This window comes from Chaetodon trifascialis, chromosome 12, assembly GCF_039877785.1.
Source record: "Chaetodon trifascialis isolate fChaTrf1 chromosome 12, fChaTrf1.hap1, whole genome shotgun sequence".
In the NCBI taxonomy this organism is placed as follows: Eukaryota; Metazoa; Chordata; class Actinopteri; order Chaetodontiformes; family Chaetodontidae; genus Chaetodon; species Chaetodon trifascialis.
In genome coordinates, this window is record NC_092067.1 from 1,208,397 (window position 1) to 1,228,180 (window position 19,784).

A 19,784-nucleotide genomic window follows, 5' to 3' on the forward strand; every position below is an offset into this window, starting at 1 on the left:
ATGCTACTTCAAAACATTGAACAAAGCAAAAAGCTGTTTTTTCTTCTTCCTTTTGGTTAATCTGTACTGCAGAGGTTTACACAGAGAACTCAGGCTTGTTACTGCTTGCAGCTAGTAGCCTGTTGGTGTATGTTATTGCTGTGAACAATCACCTAAATCTAAAGCAAAACATAGTAGAAAAGTGTAACATCCAAAGCTGCAAAAACTCAGTTTTATGTCTTCTCTTTATCTTATCAAGATCTACAGTGTCCATTATTATTCAAGGCCATTATTAACTTACTCAATAAGATCATATGTTGGTTTGGGCATTGGGATATTTTTTATGTTATAACATAAATACAGAGGTGAAATTGATCCGTTTTAGGAGCAGTTAAATACTGAAATGAAAAATCTAAATTATTTTGTGTGTATTTACACTGCAATGATGCCTTTCTCCATCAACAATCAAAGCAGACCAGAATGGTTTCAGACATTTGAGACACTCTTGTGACCACAGGTGTTTCCCTTTCATCTAAAAATAGACTTGCATCCATATTAAATGATACACCAGCTCCAGATATTGTCATCTGTAACATAGAAAACTGCTTATTTGCAAAAGAGTATATGAGGCTTTCATCAGAGGCCCACTCTGAAAACAAAATTCACTATTCAGAGGACAAAACCAAACATCAGCAAATGGCACAAACTGCATATTTGTGTCAGTTAAATAAAGAGTCTGCATGCTTTCAGAATTGCTGGATTGCAGTGTGCTTTAATTGTCCCCACAGTAACCAGTACTTTAGGTGTAATCCTGACAAAAGAAACAGAAAAACAGAACTATGTTCAGAAATGATTTATATAGTACTGACTCCCTCAAAGGGCATATTTTCAGTCACCACCTTTTATTATGTTGTTTTCCATACTGCTATTCCTCTGTCTATAAATGGCTCGAACTAGTGTTTACAACCACACGTAAATTACAGTCTTTCTGCTCCATATTACTTCAGCTGTAGTGCGCTCATGAAGTCTGACATGGACTCTCAGTAAGATTATATACTGGCAGAAAAACACAATCTAGGAAGAGTGTAAAGGCAGTACGAAAGCTTAACACCAATGTTGCTGTATTTTGAACAGGCACAAACATAAAGATGTAAAGACTGTATACGGTAATGGCATTCAGTGTAAGACATCTCAGGATAAGAACTGCTACCCAGACTGCCTGAGGCAACTGACAATCTAGATTTCTTTGACAGAAGATACATGATGAAGTGCCATACAGAGCTGGTATGTACACTGACAGCGGGCACAGCTGCATCTGCTGTAGACACATCTGTTCTTTTTTAAGAAAGGCACAAGTAAAATCCCAATTAATGTCTGACTTAACCAAAGTATACCCCTCGGCTATTCTAATTACAGCAGAATGACTTCCGGAAAAGACAATATTCTATCACTGCTGTATGAGAAGATGGGTTATGCTGTGAGTTTACTGTGAATTCATATGTGACAACCATCCGTGGCCTCAGTAACAGCACATAAATTGCCTGTGGTCTGTTTCAGTAAGCTTTGTTTTATCACCTCAAAGGGATTTGATTCATAAGTGCTGTATATGAAGATAGAAAATTATCAGAGCAGCCTGGGTAATGAATTGAATCTATAAGATCAGTATACTGTATACACACTGCATGCTAACTCAATAACATAAGCAGCAAACACTCAAATAAGGAAAAGGTATTCTGCTGCTCTCCAGAACTCCTCAGGTCCCAGTAGGATACAAACAGAAACACATGACCACTTAGATGGACACATGAAAGGACAAAAGATGAAAATGAGACTAAATTTAAACAAAGAAAGAATAATTAGCATTTTCTCAATTGAAAGACTTGGACAAAATGCTAGATCACTACCACAAAGGAGGATGCCAAGGTTGTGACTTACTGTGAGGAGTTCTTTCTGGAAGGACTTCCGCTCTTTGCTCTCTGCACTGTTGCAGTCTTCCTTCAGCTTCTCCAGCACTGATGCAACCCTCTCAGGTTCACTGTCCAGCTCTGCACGACAGAAATGGGTCACGGACAGGTTGACGTATCCAAGGGCATCAGCGAATGCTCGCCAGTTGCCAATGTTCTCCATCAGTATAGTTCTTACAGAAGCATAGATGTATGTGAGGAATTTGCAGGGCTTCAGTACCTGTTCCAGCAACAATAAAGTTGTAAGGTCGGGTCCACTGAAGTAAATGGGCTTAACTTTGCCAACCACTAGCACATTCTTGGCATGAACAAATCCCATTTTGCCCTGATAATATCCAATGTACCATTCCTTTGTCCACAACTGGCCCTTCAGCCTGATCTTCTCCTCGCTCAGCAGAGCTACAAAGTCTCCTTTTTTGTACTCGAGCAAGTACTGGTTTTTTGTTTGGCGGATGACAGTTTTGATCAACTTTCCAAATTTCAGATTATTTATTGTCCTGTCCTGAAAAACAGGGTACTTTGTGGCAATGGCCAGAGGCGACAAGACTATCTTTCCCACTTCTTTCTTCTTCAGGAAGCGCCGTTGCACTGATGTCTTCGGACCTGCTTTGGCTGGTGGTGTTGGTGTCTGGACACAAAACTGAGCCAGTATACAATCTTGGTCATCTTTGACCTGGATCCTTAAGGTGAAATCAGAAACATCTTCAGTGTTGCGCGAGGCAATGACATAGATGAGTCTGCTAACTTTGCCTAGTTTAACCTGGAAGCCCCGGACCACTCTGGCCTGGTCAATGGCCTTTACTTCATAGTTGGCCATGTTGGAGTAAACTCCAATGCAGAGGTCCTGGGGTTTGGACAGGACAAACTGGTGTTTACCCCAGAGTTGCATCACCACCGATGGTGCAGACTGCACCTGTTTGCCTTCCTCACTGACCAATAATGTCTTTGGGGCACAATCATGACCAAACATAGTCACGACTGTCTTGAAGGACGGGTGAATATGTTTGGGACCATATACTCCTAAGGTGATCTTTTTAACCACATGCTCCCAAACAGTGGAATCTGAAGATATGGACTGCGATTGAGCCACAACACACACATACATGCACGGTTCCAGGTTATCCAGGCACACCTGAACAGTGTCCCCATAAATGTATGCCTGGGGAATGGGAGTGTAAGGTCCCTCTTTGCAATCACTCCTGACACACAAGACTCTTGTTGTCAGCCTGCTCTCCATTTTCACTACAACAGATACTTTCATCTCTAGGGTAACAGCAGTTTTTGTCTCCATGTTGCTGAGTTTAATCTCCACCACGGGGCTGACAGTGGTGCAGCGGTCATTGTTCAGCTCTAGCGGTGGATCAAGTAGAGCTTTGATTGAAATCTGCTGGGTGTCACCTGGGGCCACATGACCCTCGGGTATATGGATGCTGATGTTGGTGTCTGGAAGCTGGACTGCCCCTCCTGAGCTGTCCAGTTGACAGACGATGTTGGTCTCCACTGGCTGTGTTTGGCCCCAGCCTGGGTTCTGACCCAGCGAGTCCAAATCATGGCAGGACCTGGCTAGCTTGCGGTGGGTGAGCCACGCTGTCCGGAAATCCTCCCTGCTTTGGAACTGCTCTGGTGCTGGTGCCTTGAGTCCTCCGAAGAAACTGGTAGAGATCAATGCAGGACCTCCTTGCAGGATGGACAACTCAGATAGACTGTAGGACCGTTTGCTTCTAAAAAATGGGTTGTCCCTGTGCAATGTTTGTCCCATCCCTACAGTGGGGCTAAGAGGGTTCAAGTTACAAATGCCACTGGCAAAACCATTGATGGTGGCGGTGCAGCTGGCAGAGTTGGGCACTGATGGAGTGAGCGTATCAAACAGAAGAAGGTCAACTGATTTCTCATTACTGTTCTGATCATGTGAGCTCTGAGGACCCCCGTTCAGGAATGGGTTTGTAGAGGTATGGGTTGTTGGAAAAGTATTTCCGTTTTGGTAGGTGGTTGGTTTCAAAATCACCCCTGCCCACTGTCCAAGAAGGTCCATTTCTTTGGCTGCCTCCTCGTTACAGTCTCCCACAATATCAATTATCCCACTGTCACTGAAGGACGAATCTCTATTGTTGATGGGCTGCACATAAGCTGCAGGGATATAACCCATTTCTGTATTGTTGTGTGCATACCACCACTCTCCTCCTGACGAGTCCAGAACATAAAGACGATCCCCTTTACAGAACTTCAGGGTGGTGAAGCTGGACGGGCAGTAGTCCTTAATGGCAACAACTTCCCTTGCAGCACCAAAGGAGGCAGTTGCATCCAGGCGTAAGGCACTGGGAGAGGGCACTGGAGAAAAACATAACAGGTCAGGCTGAGGCGGATAATATGGGTTTAACACTAAATAGTTAGAGTATAGAGGGTTTATTTTTTTTTATGAACTGCAATGTATCAGATTGAAGTTGCTTTTGGTCATTTCATTTCACTGTTCCTGGATCAGCTTGATGGGATGAGGGGGTGTTTTGGCATATGCTGCTGTCCTCTACAGTTTCTTTTTTTTATCCTATCAGTGGGATCACCCTATCAGAAATTTTCAAAGTCCTGACAAGGGGTCTTCATAGATATTTATTTCTTGCACAAATACTGAAATAACTGAAACACATATTACTTATCTACATGTGTAAAACAGGTAAAATAATCAAAAGAACTGCACTGCTTGAAAATTATCTCTCACAAATACTACCAAATGCCTTAGTTAAGCAGGGCCTGGAAAAAACTCAGTCTGCTTACTAATTCATCCGTTCCTACTGTTTGTGCAATGAGTCGTTTCTTAGCCTGCTCCTCTCATAGATGGGACTGCGAGATTCCTTTCAACCAAAGTTATCTAGCAATCTACAGTCCCAACAGTCCTGTTGACTGTGGCTAGTACAGATAGACTTTTGCTATTCATGTCACTGTATTTTTTATTTTGAGCAGCTGACCTCTGACATCAGTCAAACTGGCTTCTGACACTCCTTCACCAAGATCAATGAGTGTCCCCTCGGACTTGCAGCGCGGGAGAGAAGTATTGCTAGTGGTGGTAGCTCTGATTCGATGGGCAGCCATGTTCAGACTTGTCACTGTGTACCAACTGGTGCTTTCAGGCTACTGCAATGGTTTTCCTTTTGCAAGTGGCCAAGTTGGATGTCAACAGCCCACCATGATCTCTGAAAGAGAGAAAATATTGGATTACATAACATATTAGGTAAAACGAATAGAGAGTAGTAAAGTTTTGAAAAAGTACCTTTCAGTGTTTCTGTCCTTGTTATTTATTACTTAAAACGTACCATACAATTTTATGTGTGCAACATTAAACTTAAACATCCAGTCTCTACCTCCACTTGTCTTTTGAAATATGTCTCATTTATGTTAATCATGCTTGCACGTAATTGCCATGTGGGACCAGGGACACATCCTCCCAAATGAACGTAAAACTAGAACCATGAATGAAGCATTGAGATGAGATAAAACAATCAGGTGACAGCACTAACAATGGGAAAAATCACTTTAAGTGATATTCAACAACATGAAATGTAAACAGTATAACATAGAACATAATTCATTGAAGTTTGAAGCTGGAAACAAATAATTCAAATAGGAACTAGTATAGGCACAGCCACAGCAAATGCGAAATAAAAACAAAAAAATCTACATAAACAGAAGAATTGTATTTTTGGTATTAGATAATGCCTGTCCATATGGGTTTCATTGCTAACCTTTCTACCATTCAATGATTGTGACTGAGATGAGAAGTAAAAGTAACTTACTTCATAAATTATTATTTCTAAAACAGAAAAAATGAGACTTGCAAATAAAAATGTAAATACAAGCAAGAACTATATAAACACTACACTACTTTTTTTTATACACAAATGTATTTAAAGGTGCTTGTTCTGTATATATGTACAGTAAGTATGTCTATGAACAGAGATGAATACAGTGGAAATGGTCAGTGCAGGAATACACAAGTGATAGTCAGGATGCTCTTGTCGGTCTGTGTAATCTGTGCATAGTATTTGTGTCTGATGTCTTGGTATAGTTGGCAGGTAGTGAATAAGCACAGCTCGGTTTCCACCTCCTACTGTGTGCGGTGGATGTATTTTCTCTGGGGAGCCAGGTCTGCCTGTGGTGGCCTCTCTCCACGGCAGGGCTGTATTCACTGTGTCTGTCAAGGATTGCCCTAGTATTGGATCGGTCCACTGGTATGGTAGTTTGCCACAGACTGTTCTGTGTTTAGGGACAAACATTCCAGGTTGCTCCATTTGCTGAGTGATTATTTCCAATGTGTCAAATTGTTTTTTTTTTTTTGTTTATTTGTTTTGTTTTTTTGTCTGTGTTTGCTTGTGAACACAACCAACTGGCAGAGGAGGGTTCTCTGTAGGGTGAGGGTATTGTTATGGGGTGTGTCAGGTTCATTTTTTTGAGGTGTTTTGCTTTGTTTCTCTCTCTCTCTCTCTCTCTCTCTCTCTCTCTCTCTCTCTCTCTCTCTCTCTCTCTCTCTCTCTCTCTCTCTCTCTCTGTTAGGCAGTGCTCGGTTTGCTCTTGCCTTTTGTTTCCTGTTTTTTTGGACACCCTTGGTTAATAAGCCTTTTGACTGTTTTGACCTGCCTGTTCTCCTGTGTAATCTCGGAGTCCATCACTGTGAGTTTCTCCTTCGGGTCTTTGTGTGCTGGCACCTCTCTCTCTCTCTCTCTCTCTCTCTCTCTCTCTCTCTCTCTCTCTCTCTCTCTGCTGAGTCCTATCCCTACCCCACCCCCATGAGACCCCCCAGTATCTGAATGAGGATTTTCTAATGAAGATATGAAGATTTTCAACCCACTTTTAATTCAGAATATTTTACAGTTCTCTGCTTTCAACGTGCTACAAATCAACATAAACTAAGAGATAAACATCAGTATGAAATGGCTGTGTATAAATGTGTGTGTGATTAAAGTCTGTAAAATAACGTCGATTCTCCAGTTTCCTCTCTGGAGTTCGAACCTTCATATACAGAATCTATCTGACTCTTATAACAGAAGAAAAACAAATTATTTCACGCAGTTTGACTCATAAATGCGGATCTCTGATGAATGTTAACAGATATGATTACTTATTCACAGGAATTTAGGCAATGGTTTCTGTGATTATTTTACGTGTGTTGATAATAAGCTGAGAGGAAAACGAATATTTCCAGAATTTTTGGTTCATTTCACTATTTCCTACATCTGAAAACAATTAGTTTTCAAAATTGACTGCCAACTACGATGAAATTAATCACAAGTCATATATTAACTTTATTGGTAATTTAATTGTTTTATGTCATGGCCAAAATCTATTCATTTTTGGCGTGATAGTAAAACTTAGATAGCTGCTGACTCCTAACAGTTTGTTTCAAATCGATGCAACTGGAAAACACTGACACATTATCAGTGCCTCCTCAAAAGTAATTGCTCACAATCTGATGACACTGGTGAGTGCCAACCTTAAACGCAGTAATATGTCTCTGGGTACTTTTCATTACATAAACTGGTCTCCTCGTCTCCTCCACTCGCTTCCTCTCCTCGCGTCTTAGCTCCGCCCAGCGAGGACATGAAAGAGGGATGCGAGGAAGGGACGTGAGGACGGAGGAAACGAAACTCCGAAATGAAAAATCCTCGCTCCACAGCGTCAGTCCGAAGCGACGTCAATTACTGATGACGTTTGCACAGCTGTAAAAGCTGTAAAACGTGATATTATGGTCAGATCTGCAGTCAGACTGTTCTACTCCTGATTGCTATTGATGAGGTTTCAATTATATGCCGTTAGAGGCATAACAGAGGACGGGTGTGTGGTAGATTAAACCAACAGCCTTGTAGCCTTGCTTTAAAAAAACGTAAATATATACCAAGAATTTTCATTAATTTCTTGGTGACAGATACAATTGTTAAAAGGAAACAAGAATCAAGATTACATTTGTGAAGACCTGCTCCCGCCATGATTCAAACGTGTGCCACATACGACATGCCCCTTAAATAATAAAAGCGTAGGCTACACTGGTGTATCCTCACTCTGATCTCCTTCAAAAGACTCCTCTCTCCTCGCTCCTCGTCTCCTTCAGGTGCATTTAAGCAATTGGAAGATCCTTCATCACGGCGGATGGGAAACGACTTCCGGGTCGACGAAGGAGAGAGGAGACGAGGAGGCACAATTCAATGTAATGAAAAGCACCCACAGACTTTCCTACAATGGGCTCTCAGCTCCAAGCTCACTGGTTCCTACTTCAGAATCAGAAAAAGCTTTATTGCCAAGTACGATTTTACACATACAAGGAATTTGTTTTGATGATGTTGGTGCATGACAATCTTCAGGATTTGGTCCTGATGGACCGCAGCCTCCTGCCAGAGGGGAGTGTCTCGAAAAGTTTGTGTCCAGGGTGGGAAGGATCAGCCACAATTTTTCCTGCACGCCTCAGGGTCCTGGAGGTGTACAGGTCCTGAAGAGATGGGAGATTGCAGTCAATCACCTTCTCTACAGACCGAATGACACACTGCAGTCTGCCCTTGTCCTTGGCGTTGGCAGCAGCATACCAGATGGTGATGGAGGAGGTGAGGATGGATTCAATGATGGCTGTGTAGAAGTGCACCATCATTGTCTTTGGCAGATTGAATTACTTCAGTTGCCATAGGAAGTACATCCTCTGCTGTGCTTTCTTGATGAGGGAGCTGATGTTCGGTTCTCACTTGAGGTCCTGGGGGATGATAGTTCCCAGGAAGTGGAAAGACTCCACAGTGTCAAGAGTGGAGTCACTGTGGGTGATGGGGGCAGGTGAGGCTGAGTTCTTCCTGTAGTCCACAACCATCTCCACTGTCTTTAGAGCGTTGAGCTCTAGGTTGTTCTGGTTGCACCAGGTCACCTGATGGTCAGCCTCCCACCCATCATTGCCTTTGGCAGATTGAATTTCTTTAGTTGCCGTAGGAAGTACATCCTCTGCTGTGCTTTCTTGATGAGGGAGCTGATGTTCGGCTTGTCACCATCGGAGATGAGTCCAATGAGGGTATTGTCGTCCACAAACTTCAGGAGCTTGACGGACCGGTGACTGGAGGTGCAGCTGTTCGTATACAGGGGGAAGACCAGAGGAGAAAGAACGCAGCCCTGGGGGGATCCAGTGCTGATGGTCTTTGAGTCGGAGACGTGTTTCCCCAGCTTCATGCACTGTTTCCTGTCAGACAGGAAGTCTGTAATCCACCTGCAGGTGGAGTCAGACACTTTTTGGATCAATACTCAATGTTTGGACCGGGAGCACCAGGAGACCACACTAGGGCTGTACATTGTTGAGTTTGAGAGCAGAGGAAAGATGTGCGATTGTGGAAAGCGTTTGGGTTGCCAGCCTATGGTGACTATTGACTCGCTGGCAGCCTAGATCGATCAGCGCCAGGATTAGACTCTGGAAATGCATGAGTATTGGTAGTGGTCTTCTGGACTCCTGAATGATGGCAGAGTGTCAACCTGAGTTCAAATGTGTCTGTGGCATTCAGTGACGGCCCACTTGAAAATATCATATGTCTATCATAACTGGACACATATAGGACACACTTAGGTCACACACCACTGATACTACAAGTCCCACAATGCACTGCAACAGCTGGCATGTCAAGACCTGCAAGGCCAGCCACACCTTCCGTACTCCACTGCACACTCATCAGTGGTCAGAAGTCCTCGACGCTTGTCACTTCTACTTAAATTTAAATAAGCCAAAAAAAAAAAAAGCGGACTCTGAAAACAGAGGCTTTCAAGACAGGTGGATGGCACTTGCTGTGGATGAGAGCGCTGACGTGACTAATGCTGCACAGCTGTCAATCTTCATCTGTGGAGTAGACTCCAGTTTATGCATTAGTGAGGAACACTTAGGAATTAAAACAATGCATGGCACAACCATGGGAAAAGACATTTTGATGAAGTATCTAAATGTCTGGATGAAATGAAACTGCCCTGGGACAAACTGACTGGTGGACGGACTGGTTAGTGGGGAGGATGCGGGGGAAGATGCAGCGGAAGAAATGAGCAGGTAAGCGGACAATGCTGCCACATAAATCAGGAAACATTGTGGTAAAGCTCTCAAAATGGAACATGTAATGAACTTTATAAAAGCCAAAGATTTAAATTGCTGCCAATTTCTGTCTTTTCTTGAGGAGATTCTGAACTCAGCAATGTGCCCTATGACAAAGAGGCTAAGTCTAGGGAAAGTGATGAGGAAATCTGCCAGTTTCTGTGAAGCAAATGGAAAGACACCACAAAGCTCTTTGATGAATGGTGGCGATGTGAGCTGGCAATGTGTGACATTATGAAGCATCTCACGCCACACCTTCACTTCATCTTGAGGGTTTCCACAGCATAGAACCTAACCCCAAACATTAATGAACTGGCAGCCGAGAATGGAAGAAGATGGCAAACATCTGGCTATAGCAAGTGTGTGAAAGAAGAATGTAGCCTACCTAAATAAGTTTTCTTTTTGCACTTAAGCCAATATTTTGTCTATCCTGTTTAATAAATGTTGGCCCTGTTTGGCTCTCAACATAATGGGGTGTCAAACTCTCCTGTGATCGAGTTTGACACCCCTGATCTAGGAGGTGCTGACCGATGAGCAAGGGTTTTGTGTCAAGGGTACAGATAGGGTGCACAAGAGCCTTTGATGAATGAATGAATGAATGAATGCACTCCAGAGAGAGCACCAGACCACTATGGAACACATCGTGGGAGATGTCAAGTGTTTATACTCCAACATACGAGGTTAAACCAGACATGTAACAATAAAATGCAGACCGTTCTACCTTCCACGGGAGATATCAGCAGTTATTATGATTGCCGTCTACATACCATCGGATGCTAATGGTAAGTTAGCTCTCGGCTATCTACTAACCGCTGTAAACAAACAACAGAACATGCATCTGGATGGCGCCTTCATAGCCGCTGGGGTCTTCAACCATGCCAATCTGAAGAGTGTGCTGCCGAAGTTCGACCAACACGTCAAATGTGCAACCAGGGGAGCCAAAACACTTGACTGTGTCTACTCTAACATCGCAAAAGCAAACAGAGGTTCTCCCCTATCCCACCTCGGTCAATCTGACCATCTGTCTGCAGAGCTGCTCAAAGCCTTCTACGAATGCTGCATAGAAAGCGTCCTAAGCAACTGTCTGACAGCTTGGTATGCAAACTGCACTGAGGCAGATCGCAAAAAAACTCCAAAGGACTGTTAAAACAGCAGGAAAAATAACTGGACTTCCACTGCCTTCGGTGCAAGATGACGCTGTGTTAAGTGGCAGCTTGTTACAGTAGCTCCGTCATTTTTGTTTATTTAGTGTGTTTTTTTTTTCCCATCTCTTTTTCATTTCTATTTCTTAATTACATTTTTGGTAATTGTCTAGCAATGTTTGCATGCAGTTTTACAACTTTTTTGGTGGCCTTTCTGTTACTTTTTACACTCTTTGTAACGGAGGGCTGTACAGATGGGAGTGGGGGTATTGTCAGCACATGCAAGCAGCTGATTGTGTTGTGTAAGCCCACACTGCTGCCAGAAAATGATTTTACTTGCATGGCGTGTACAGTTCCCTGCCGGTAACTCTGTGTGCTGTAATTAATAAAGTTGACTTCTCTTCCTCTTCTTGTCTTCTCCTACACATTGTAGTTCTGGCTCAGCCCCAGCCCATGAAACTGAGGCAGAGGAGTCCATCCTCATTTATGGAGAGGGGTGGCAGTGGACTGTGCCAAGTGTGGTTGAAAGGAGGGGGGTCCAAATGGATTAGCATATATATATGCATACTTTTACGCCTCTAATGGATCATAGGGCCATTGCAATGTATTATGCTTTGTTACATGTTTTGATAAGGTTAGCATGGACACATTGAATGGGACAGATGATGTATTGGGGTGTAAATTGAAAATTAATTATGTTTTGTCTCTGTAGGAGGGACTTAGAGAATACAGGTGGCCAGCACCCATGGGTGCGGGCTCACTCTGCCGAACTCCAGCCAGTTGCTAGGAGCAGGACTGCTGCTGGCCCGCATAGGGCCCTCTGTGGGTTTATCCTATACTGTGGTTTGTAGCTTAATTCTGTTTTTTCATTGTTTATGTAGTTTGCTTGAGCCATTATTTAATGTTATTATTCTTTTCTTTTTTTCCTTTTTTGCCTTTTTGTATATTTTTCTTCGACTCACCTTGTAAATAGTCCTGGTTTCTGCACAATAAACTACCACGTGGGGATAATACAGCCTGCATCAGCCTGTGCCTTCCTTTTCTTCCCACTTGCCATCCTAACACCAACAGTGCAGCCTTATGGCCTTCATGGTGTCGTGGTTGCATTCAGACATCCTGGACTGGAGTGTGGAGGTACCCGGCTTCAGCTGTGTGCGGGTGGACAGAGACATGGCTCAGAGTAGTAAGAAGAAGGGAGGAGGAATTGTGCTGTTTGTGAATGAGAAGTGGTGTAATCCTGGACATGTTACCGTTAAGGAATGTTTCTGTAGCCCAGACATTGAGCTGCTAGCTGTGGAGATGCAGCCTTATTATTTGCTTCGGGAGTTCACATCCACCATCGTGATCACTGTTTACATCCCTCTGAGGGCTGACGGGGAAGCAGCGCATAACGTCATCCACTCCACTGTAGCAGACCTACAAACGAAGCAACCAAATGCGTTTGCAGTCATTACTGGAGACTTTAACCACAATACTTTGGACAAAACTCTGCCAATTTTCTAATGCAAAGGATGCATACAGTGCCACTGCCCTTCCCCCCAAAGACAGAGCTGATCATCTACCTGCTCAACCGTGTCTACGCCCACCTGGACAAGCCGGCGAGCACTGTGAGAGTCATGTTTCTTGACTTCTCCAGTGCATTCAACACCATTCGTCCAGCTCTACTGGGTGACAAGCTGACAGCGATGCAGGTGGACGCCCCCCTGGTGTCCTGGATTGTGGACTACCTGACTGGCAGACCACAGTATGTGCGCCTGCAACACTGTGTGTCAGAGTGGTCAGCAACACTGGGGCCCCGCAGGGGACTGTTCTCTCTCCCTTCCTCTTCACCCTCTACACCACAGACTTCAGCTATTGCACAGAGACCTGCCACCTTCAGAAGTTTTCTATTGACTCTGCGATAGTTGGATGTATCAGCAAGGGTGATGAGGATGAGTACAGGGCTGCTGTGGACAACTTTGTCACGTGGTGTGAGCAGAACCATCTGCAACTAAATGTGGCAAAGACTAAGGAACTGGTAGTGGACCTAAGGAGAGCCAAGGCACCTGTGACTCCTGTTTCCATCCAGGGGGTCGTTGTGGACATAGTGAAGGATTATAAGTACCTGGGGGTTCATATTGACAATAATCTGGACTGGGCAAAGAACACTGACGCTCTCTACAGGAAGGGCCAGAGTCGTCTCTATTTCCTGAGGCGACTGAGGTCCTTCAACATCTGCCGGACTATGCTCAGGATTTTTTATGAGTCTGTGGTGGCAAGTGCAATTCTCTATGCTGGGGCAGCAGACTGAGGATGGCAGACGCCAACAGACTCAACAAACTGATCCGCAAGGCCAGTGACATTGTGGGGATGGAGTGTGACTCTCTGACGGTGGTGTCAGAGAGGAGGATGCTGAATAAGCTAAGGACTATCATGGACAATGTCTCACACCCACTTCATGATGTGCTGGCCAGGCACAGGAGTACGTTCAGTAAGAGACTAATACCACCAAAACTGAGGACTGAATGATACAGGAAATCATTCCTGCCTGTGGCCATTAACCTGTACAACTCCTCCCTCTAAATGGCCCTTGGACTTCACTGTCATTGTCTGGTCTGTTCTGTTGTATATTTTACAATTTTACTTTGCACATCTGATTCCATTTTGCACATTTTTTGCACATCCAATATACTCAGTATATTACTTATTTTTATTACTGTACATTTCATTGTGTTGCATATTTTGTGTTGTATATTTCTTAATTTGTGTTGTATATTTCTTATTTACATATATCTTTAGTATTAATATTCTGTTTCTTAATATTGCCTTTATATATATATATTTATTCCTTCTTATTCTTTCTCTCTTTTTTATTCTAATCTGTAATTCTGTTTTGTGTGGAGCACTGTTCAAAAAACAATTTCCCCTGATAACAGCCTGGTGTTGTTAACACCTCAGTATGTCCCACTTGTCCAGAGGCAGCCTGTGTCCACAAAAACAGTGAGGAGGTGGACTCAGGAGGCTAATGAGTCACTGCAGGACTGCTTTAAGACAACAGACTGGTATGTGTTGTGTGAGTCACATGGGGAGGACATCAACAGCCTGACAGAGTGTATCACAGAGTACATCAAATTCTGCCAACCCAGACTGTATGCTGCTTCCCCAACAACAAGCCCTGGATCACCAGTGAACTGAAAAGTCTGCTGAACAAGAAGAAACAAGCTTTCAGGTCAGGGGACAAAAAAGAACTGAGGAGTGTTGGCAGATGCAGGCAACTTTGGCCCCTCCTGTACAGGACATCTGTGTAGTTTGTCCAGTCCAGTGTGTTGTTGAGGTGAACACACAAGTATTTGTCATCCCCCACGATCTCAATGTCCAAGGCCTGGATATCCGTCAGTGTAGTCTGTGGTACCTTTCTTCGGAAATCAATCACCATCTCTTTCGTCTTGCTGGCATTTAGGTGGTTCAGTCCACATTGTCCACCACAAAGTTGGTTATGACCTCCCTGGATTCCAGTTCATTCCCCTGTACATATGGAGGGGGCAGATGAACCAGGTTGTGGTCGGAGAGGTGATGAACTGTAAACATCCTTAGTCTAGGGTTCTATTGTCTCTGTGAGGCATTTAACATACTGGGTGATGGTGGGGAGAGTGGAGGATAGGGAATCATGGTTGAAATCTCCAGAGATGAGGAGGAGGACCTGGGGGTGCAATGTCTGCAGCTGTGAAATCACAGTGTGTAGTAGTTGGCATGCTGTTGCTACATCGGCAGATGGGGGCGACGACGTGAGAACTCCCTCAGGAGATAATATGGCCAAATGCTAATGGCTAACAGCTCAATTTCTCTCATGCAGCGTGTAGGCTCTTTTACACTGATGTGCCCTGGATTACACCATCTGTTGTTCGCATCGCTATGCCCCCACCTTTCCTCGTACAGTTCTCCTTCGCTCTCCTGTCCACTCTCAGCTGTTGAAAATTGTGTAACATGCGAGTCCAGTATGATCTCCGTTTGGTAAAATACATGAGACTACACTCCCTGTAATCCCTCTGCAGTCTGATTCATGCCGTTAGCTCCTCCATCTTATTTGGGAGAGATCTCACGTTCCCCATATTGAGACAGTATGAATGGTTTGTATCGTCTTTTCTTCTCTCAGCACTTCGCTCCAGGTCTGCATCCTCTTCTCCTTCTCCTTATTTCCTTGGATCTCTGGTCTTTCCACAAGGGATACGCTTGTGTTGCTTAACACTGTTCTGGTGTGTACACAATGGACTCAAAGTTCAATGTATCTCATGAAGTTATTTTAAGTAGTCCGCAAAATTGTAAAAAGCAGATAACTAGTCTCATCAGTTGTACATCCACATGTACGCACGATTGACCAAAACCAGTGATGGAAAAAACACATGAAAAACACAAAAACACACTAATTCAATTCAAATCAATTCAATTCAATTTTATTTGTATAGCGCCAAATCACAACAGAAGTTGTCTCTGGACACTTTCCATACAGAGCTGGTACAGGCCGAGCTCTTTTATCTACAGAGACCCAACAATTCCCCTATGAGCAAGGACTTGGCGACAGTGGTGAGGAAAAACTTCCTTTTAACAGGCAGAAACCTCAGGCAGAACCAGGCTCTGGGTGGGCGGCCATCTGCCTCTACCGGTTGAGACTTAGACTAAGACAAAACAAAATGGCTGGAGCTGCTGTAACAAGCTGCCACTCATGCAGTGCCATCTTTAAAAACAACAACAAATCAGCGCAAAAATGATAATTGCTAAACATAAATCACCATGGACTGAAAAGACACATTACAAACACTAACATTACAAACACTAATAAAAGAGACTGCATTCTAGAACATAAAACAGCAAACTTAAATTGCTCAGTCCACCATAATAATAGCACTAATAGTGCAGCGCAAGGTATGCATGCCTGTCCTGAAGACACTGACGTCTCTGCATCTCTGGTAGCTGAGGATGCTTACTACAGACCCAACAATGTTCTGTCATCTTTTCAACAATAATGTTTGATGCATTTCCTGTAGTGTACTTGACTGTATTCCAGCAGAATGCAAATTGGTTCACATTTGTCAGTTTTCTTTCCGCCATTGTCAGTTCCTGAAATGGGAAAACCAAAATGTTGCTACAAAACAGGTCTGAGAGTCGATGAAGCATTCTCAATCTCTTTTTCATTATCAGCACTTATATCCGTCAAGGAGTTATTCTAATTGTATGAGAAAATATTTCTATTTGATTGGATGGTGCAACCATAAAAAAACATAAAAGTCTTGGGTTTTAACATTTGAGTCAGTGTAAACATCACATAGCTTCAACAAGGAGCTAGAGCAAAATGATAAAGACTGTCAGTGAATTTAAAGTGATTTAAAGAAAATCAGTCTAGGCTTCAGTACAGGCAGATATTTGTAGTTTTTTCACCTGAAAATAAATGTACAAGCTCTTCATATTTCCATGAAAATACCTGTAATGTACATGGTCCAAAAAAATCACTATGCAATTTGACTTTAAACCCACCAAACACATTTAAGACATCTGTACAGTTGGCAAAAGAAGAAAAAAACCCTAATTTATTTACATATAACAGGCTCCAAATCGTCCAATAAACTTTGCCACAGTGGACTGTTAGGTGGGTTGTGAGAGGATACTTTGGTCATATCTTTTGTTTGCTGCACATCCCTACAGAGTAGTTTAATTGTACAGATTTACTGTGCCGTCATCCCAGCTACCTGCTGTGTCTGTCAAAATATCTGCAGCAGGAGGTTGGAGGCTCTGCTGTGTTAACTGTGGCCTCAGACTAATAGGACTCTCTTAACGAGAGATATTCATATAAAATTGTAATCACGTCCGCCCTTATGAATATAGAATTATCATCATGTTGCCCTTTCCCAAACCCTGCTTTCGTTTCCTGTGTGGGCCACAAGGTGGCCATTGTCAGCTGACAGCAGGGGCACTGGAAACCCATTTCCATACTTCAACTCACTGCAGCTGCTTTGGAAGAGCAGTTCATCTTTTGAAAACAGACCAAAAAAAAAATCACCCAGCCTTTCCTTCACAGTCCCTGAAGAGGAAGGGCTCTTCATAGCTTAATTCAATGGTTAACTTCCTGTAGGGTCGATGCCCCCCAGGAAAAGGCTGATGCCAATTTTTTGTTATTACAGATTCACAGGGGAAAATGTAATGGGATATAGCAAGTGCTAACCTTCGTCTAAGAAAAAAGACTGATGGTTTAGAAATTATGATTCCTCACTATGGGCCTTGGTTAGGAAGTGTATCTTTATTTTTTATGTTCTCTCCAATGCTTTAAATATAACAGTAAATTTGGTAACAGACCTGAAAATTACTAAAACCTAAAAACACCTGGCACTACACGAAACAACTTGTTTTGTTCCAACATGCACTAAATGTTACATTAAATACTGACGAAAAGCAACTAAGTCCTGCAAGATCATGAACATGAATAATATTAGTATTATTTGTCTGGCTCAAATCCACAATGTCGATGGTCCTCAATCCGGTGATGAAAATCAAAAATCCTCTCTTCTTTACTTTGGTAAAAATCCATAAGCACCACAACAAAATCAACTGACTGACTGGAACAGACACTCCAACTTGGTACGATAAGCCACATTACAACTATAATCAGTCCAAAAATCCCGTGCTCCTAGCCCCATAAATCATCAGCTGAGTTTCAGGTGGTAATCCCAACACCCCAAAAGTTAAGGAAACCTGAGTGACTGTCCTTTTATTCAGCTAATCACATAATTGGCTCTTCTTTTCTCAGCTCACTCAGACCACTGGTTAAAGTCACCAAACCAGTTCTGAAAGAGGTGCGAGTGTAGCCTGAAGGGTCCTTGGAGGAACTTCAGGACTGTTTTAACACAAACTGGGACGTGTTTTAACAGGGTGCCACCTGCAACAACATCACTGACCTCCAGGAGTACATAGATGTCGTCACTGCTTACATCACCAAGAGACCATCACTGTTCGGGCCAATCAGAAGCCATGGCTGACAGGAGAGGTTCACAGGCTGCTGAAGGCTCGAAACACTGCCTTTAGAGAAGGAGATGAGGAGGGCCTGAGGACAGCGAGAGCCAACCTGTCACGCAGCATCAGAGAGGCCAAGAAGCTGTACTCCAGGAGGATAGCTCATCGCTTCAGCGACAGCAGGGATACGCAGAGCCTGTGGCGAGGGATACAGACCATCATGGACTACAAGCCCCCACCGCAGACCTGTGACAGCTCCACCCCCCTGTTAAATGAGCTAAATGACTTCTTTGCTCGCTTTGAAGCACACAACAACACACCTGCACAGAAATTCCCATCACCTCCCGGCGAACAGGTGTTCACACTGTCCCCGGACAGTGTGTGGAGGACACTCAGCAGGATCAACGTTCGCAAAGCTTCTGGTCCTGACAACATTCCTGGTCGTGTGCTGCGGGACTGTGCCGGAGAGCTCACGGATGTCCTTACAGACATCTTCAACATCTCACTGAGCCAAGCTGTTGTCCCCACATGCTTCAAAACCACCATCATTCCTGTCCCGAAGAAGTCGTCGCCCTCCTGTTTCAACGACTACCGTCCGGTAGCACTCACTCCCATCCTCATGAAGTGCTTCGAACAGCTAGTGTTGAAACACATCAAGACTGTCCTCCCACCCTCCCTGGACCACTTCCAGTCTGCGTATCGGCCAAACCGCTCAACCGATGACGCCATCTCCACTGCCATCTACTCAGCCCTCACATCTGGACAAAAAAGACTCTTACGTCAGAATGCTGCTCATAGACTTTAGCTCAGCATTCAACACAATCATCCCGCAACAGCTCATTACAAAACTGGACCAGCTGGGATTAAACACCTCACTGTGCAACTGGCTGCTGGACTTCCTGACTAGGAGACCTCAGGCAGTTCGGGTCGGCAGAAACACATCCAGCACCACCACACTGAACACGGGAGCCCCCCAAGGATGTGTGCTGAGCCCCCTCCTCTTCACTCTGCTGACCCACGACTGCACACCGTCACACAGCTCCGACCTCCTCGTCAAGTTCGCCGATGACACAACTGTGGTGGGTCTCATCAGCAATGATGACGAGACGGACTATAGGAGCAATGTGAGCCACCTGGCCTTGTGGTGTGAACACAACAATCTCTCTCTGAACGTGGAGAAGACGAAGGGGATTGTTGTGGACTTCAGGAGAAGACGTCACCAGCATGCCCCTCTTACCATCAATGGTGCTACGGTGGAGAGGGTGAGCAGCACCAAATTCCTGGGTGTGCACGTCACTGAGGACCTCTCCTGGTCCACCAACACCACATCGCTGGCCAAGAAAGCGAACCAGTGCCTCTACTTCCTCTGCAAACTGAGGAAAGCTAGAGCCCCGGCCCCCATCATGCACACCTTCTACAGAGGCACCATCGAGAGCGTCCTGACCAGCAGCATCACCGTGTGGTACAGCGCCTGCTCCACGTCCTGCAGAAAGAACCTCCAGTGCATCGTGAGAGCAGCTGAGAAGATCGTCGGTGCTTCTCTCCCCTCCCTCCAAGACCTGTACACCCCTCGCCTCACCTGCACGTATGTGGGGCATGCCTATTGTTTTGTTTTCTGTTTACAACTGGATCTTGTAG

The 19,784-nt window shown here is 44.2% G+C and overlaps 1 protein-coding gene across 1 annotated transcript in view; it reads right to left on the bottom strand.

The window, feature by feature from the left end:
• Nucleotides 1-19,784, bottom strand: part of LOC139340178 (SH3 domain-binding protein 4) — an 80,005-nt gene that overhangs the window by 39,448 nt on the left and 20,773 nt on the right. The window contains exons 2-3 of the mRNA XM_070975833.1: nt 4,904-5,128; nt 1,915-4,271 (exon numbers count right to left, since the gene is read on the bottom strand). Coding sequence (XP_070831934.1) covers nt 1,915-4,271; nt 4,904-5,027 — 2,481 coding nt within the window. The 5' untranslated portion in view covers nt 5,028-5,128. The remainder of the gene's footprint in view (nt 1-1,914; nt 4,272-4,903; nt 5,129-19,784) is intronic.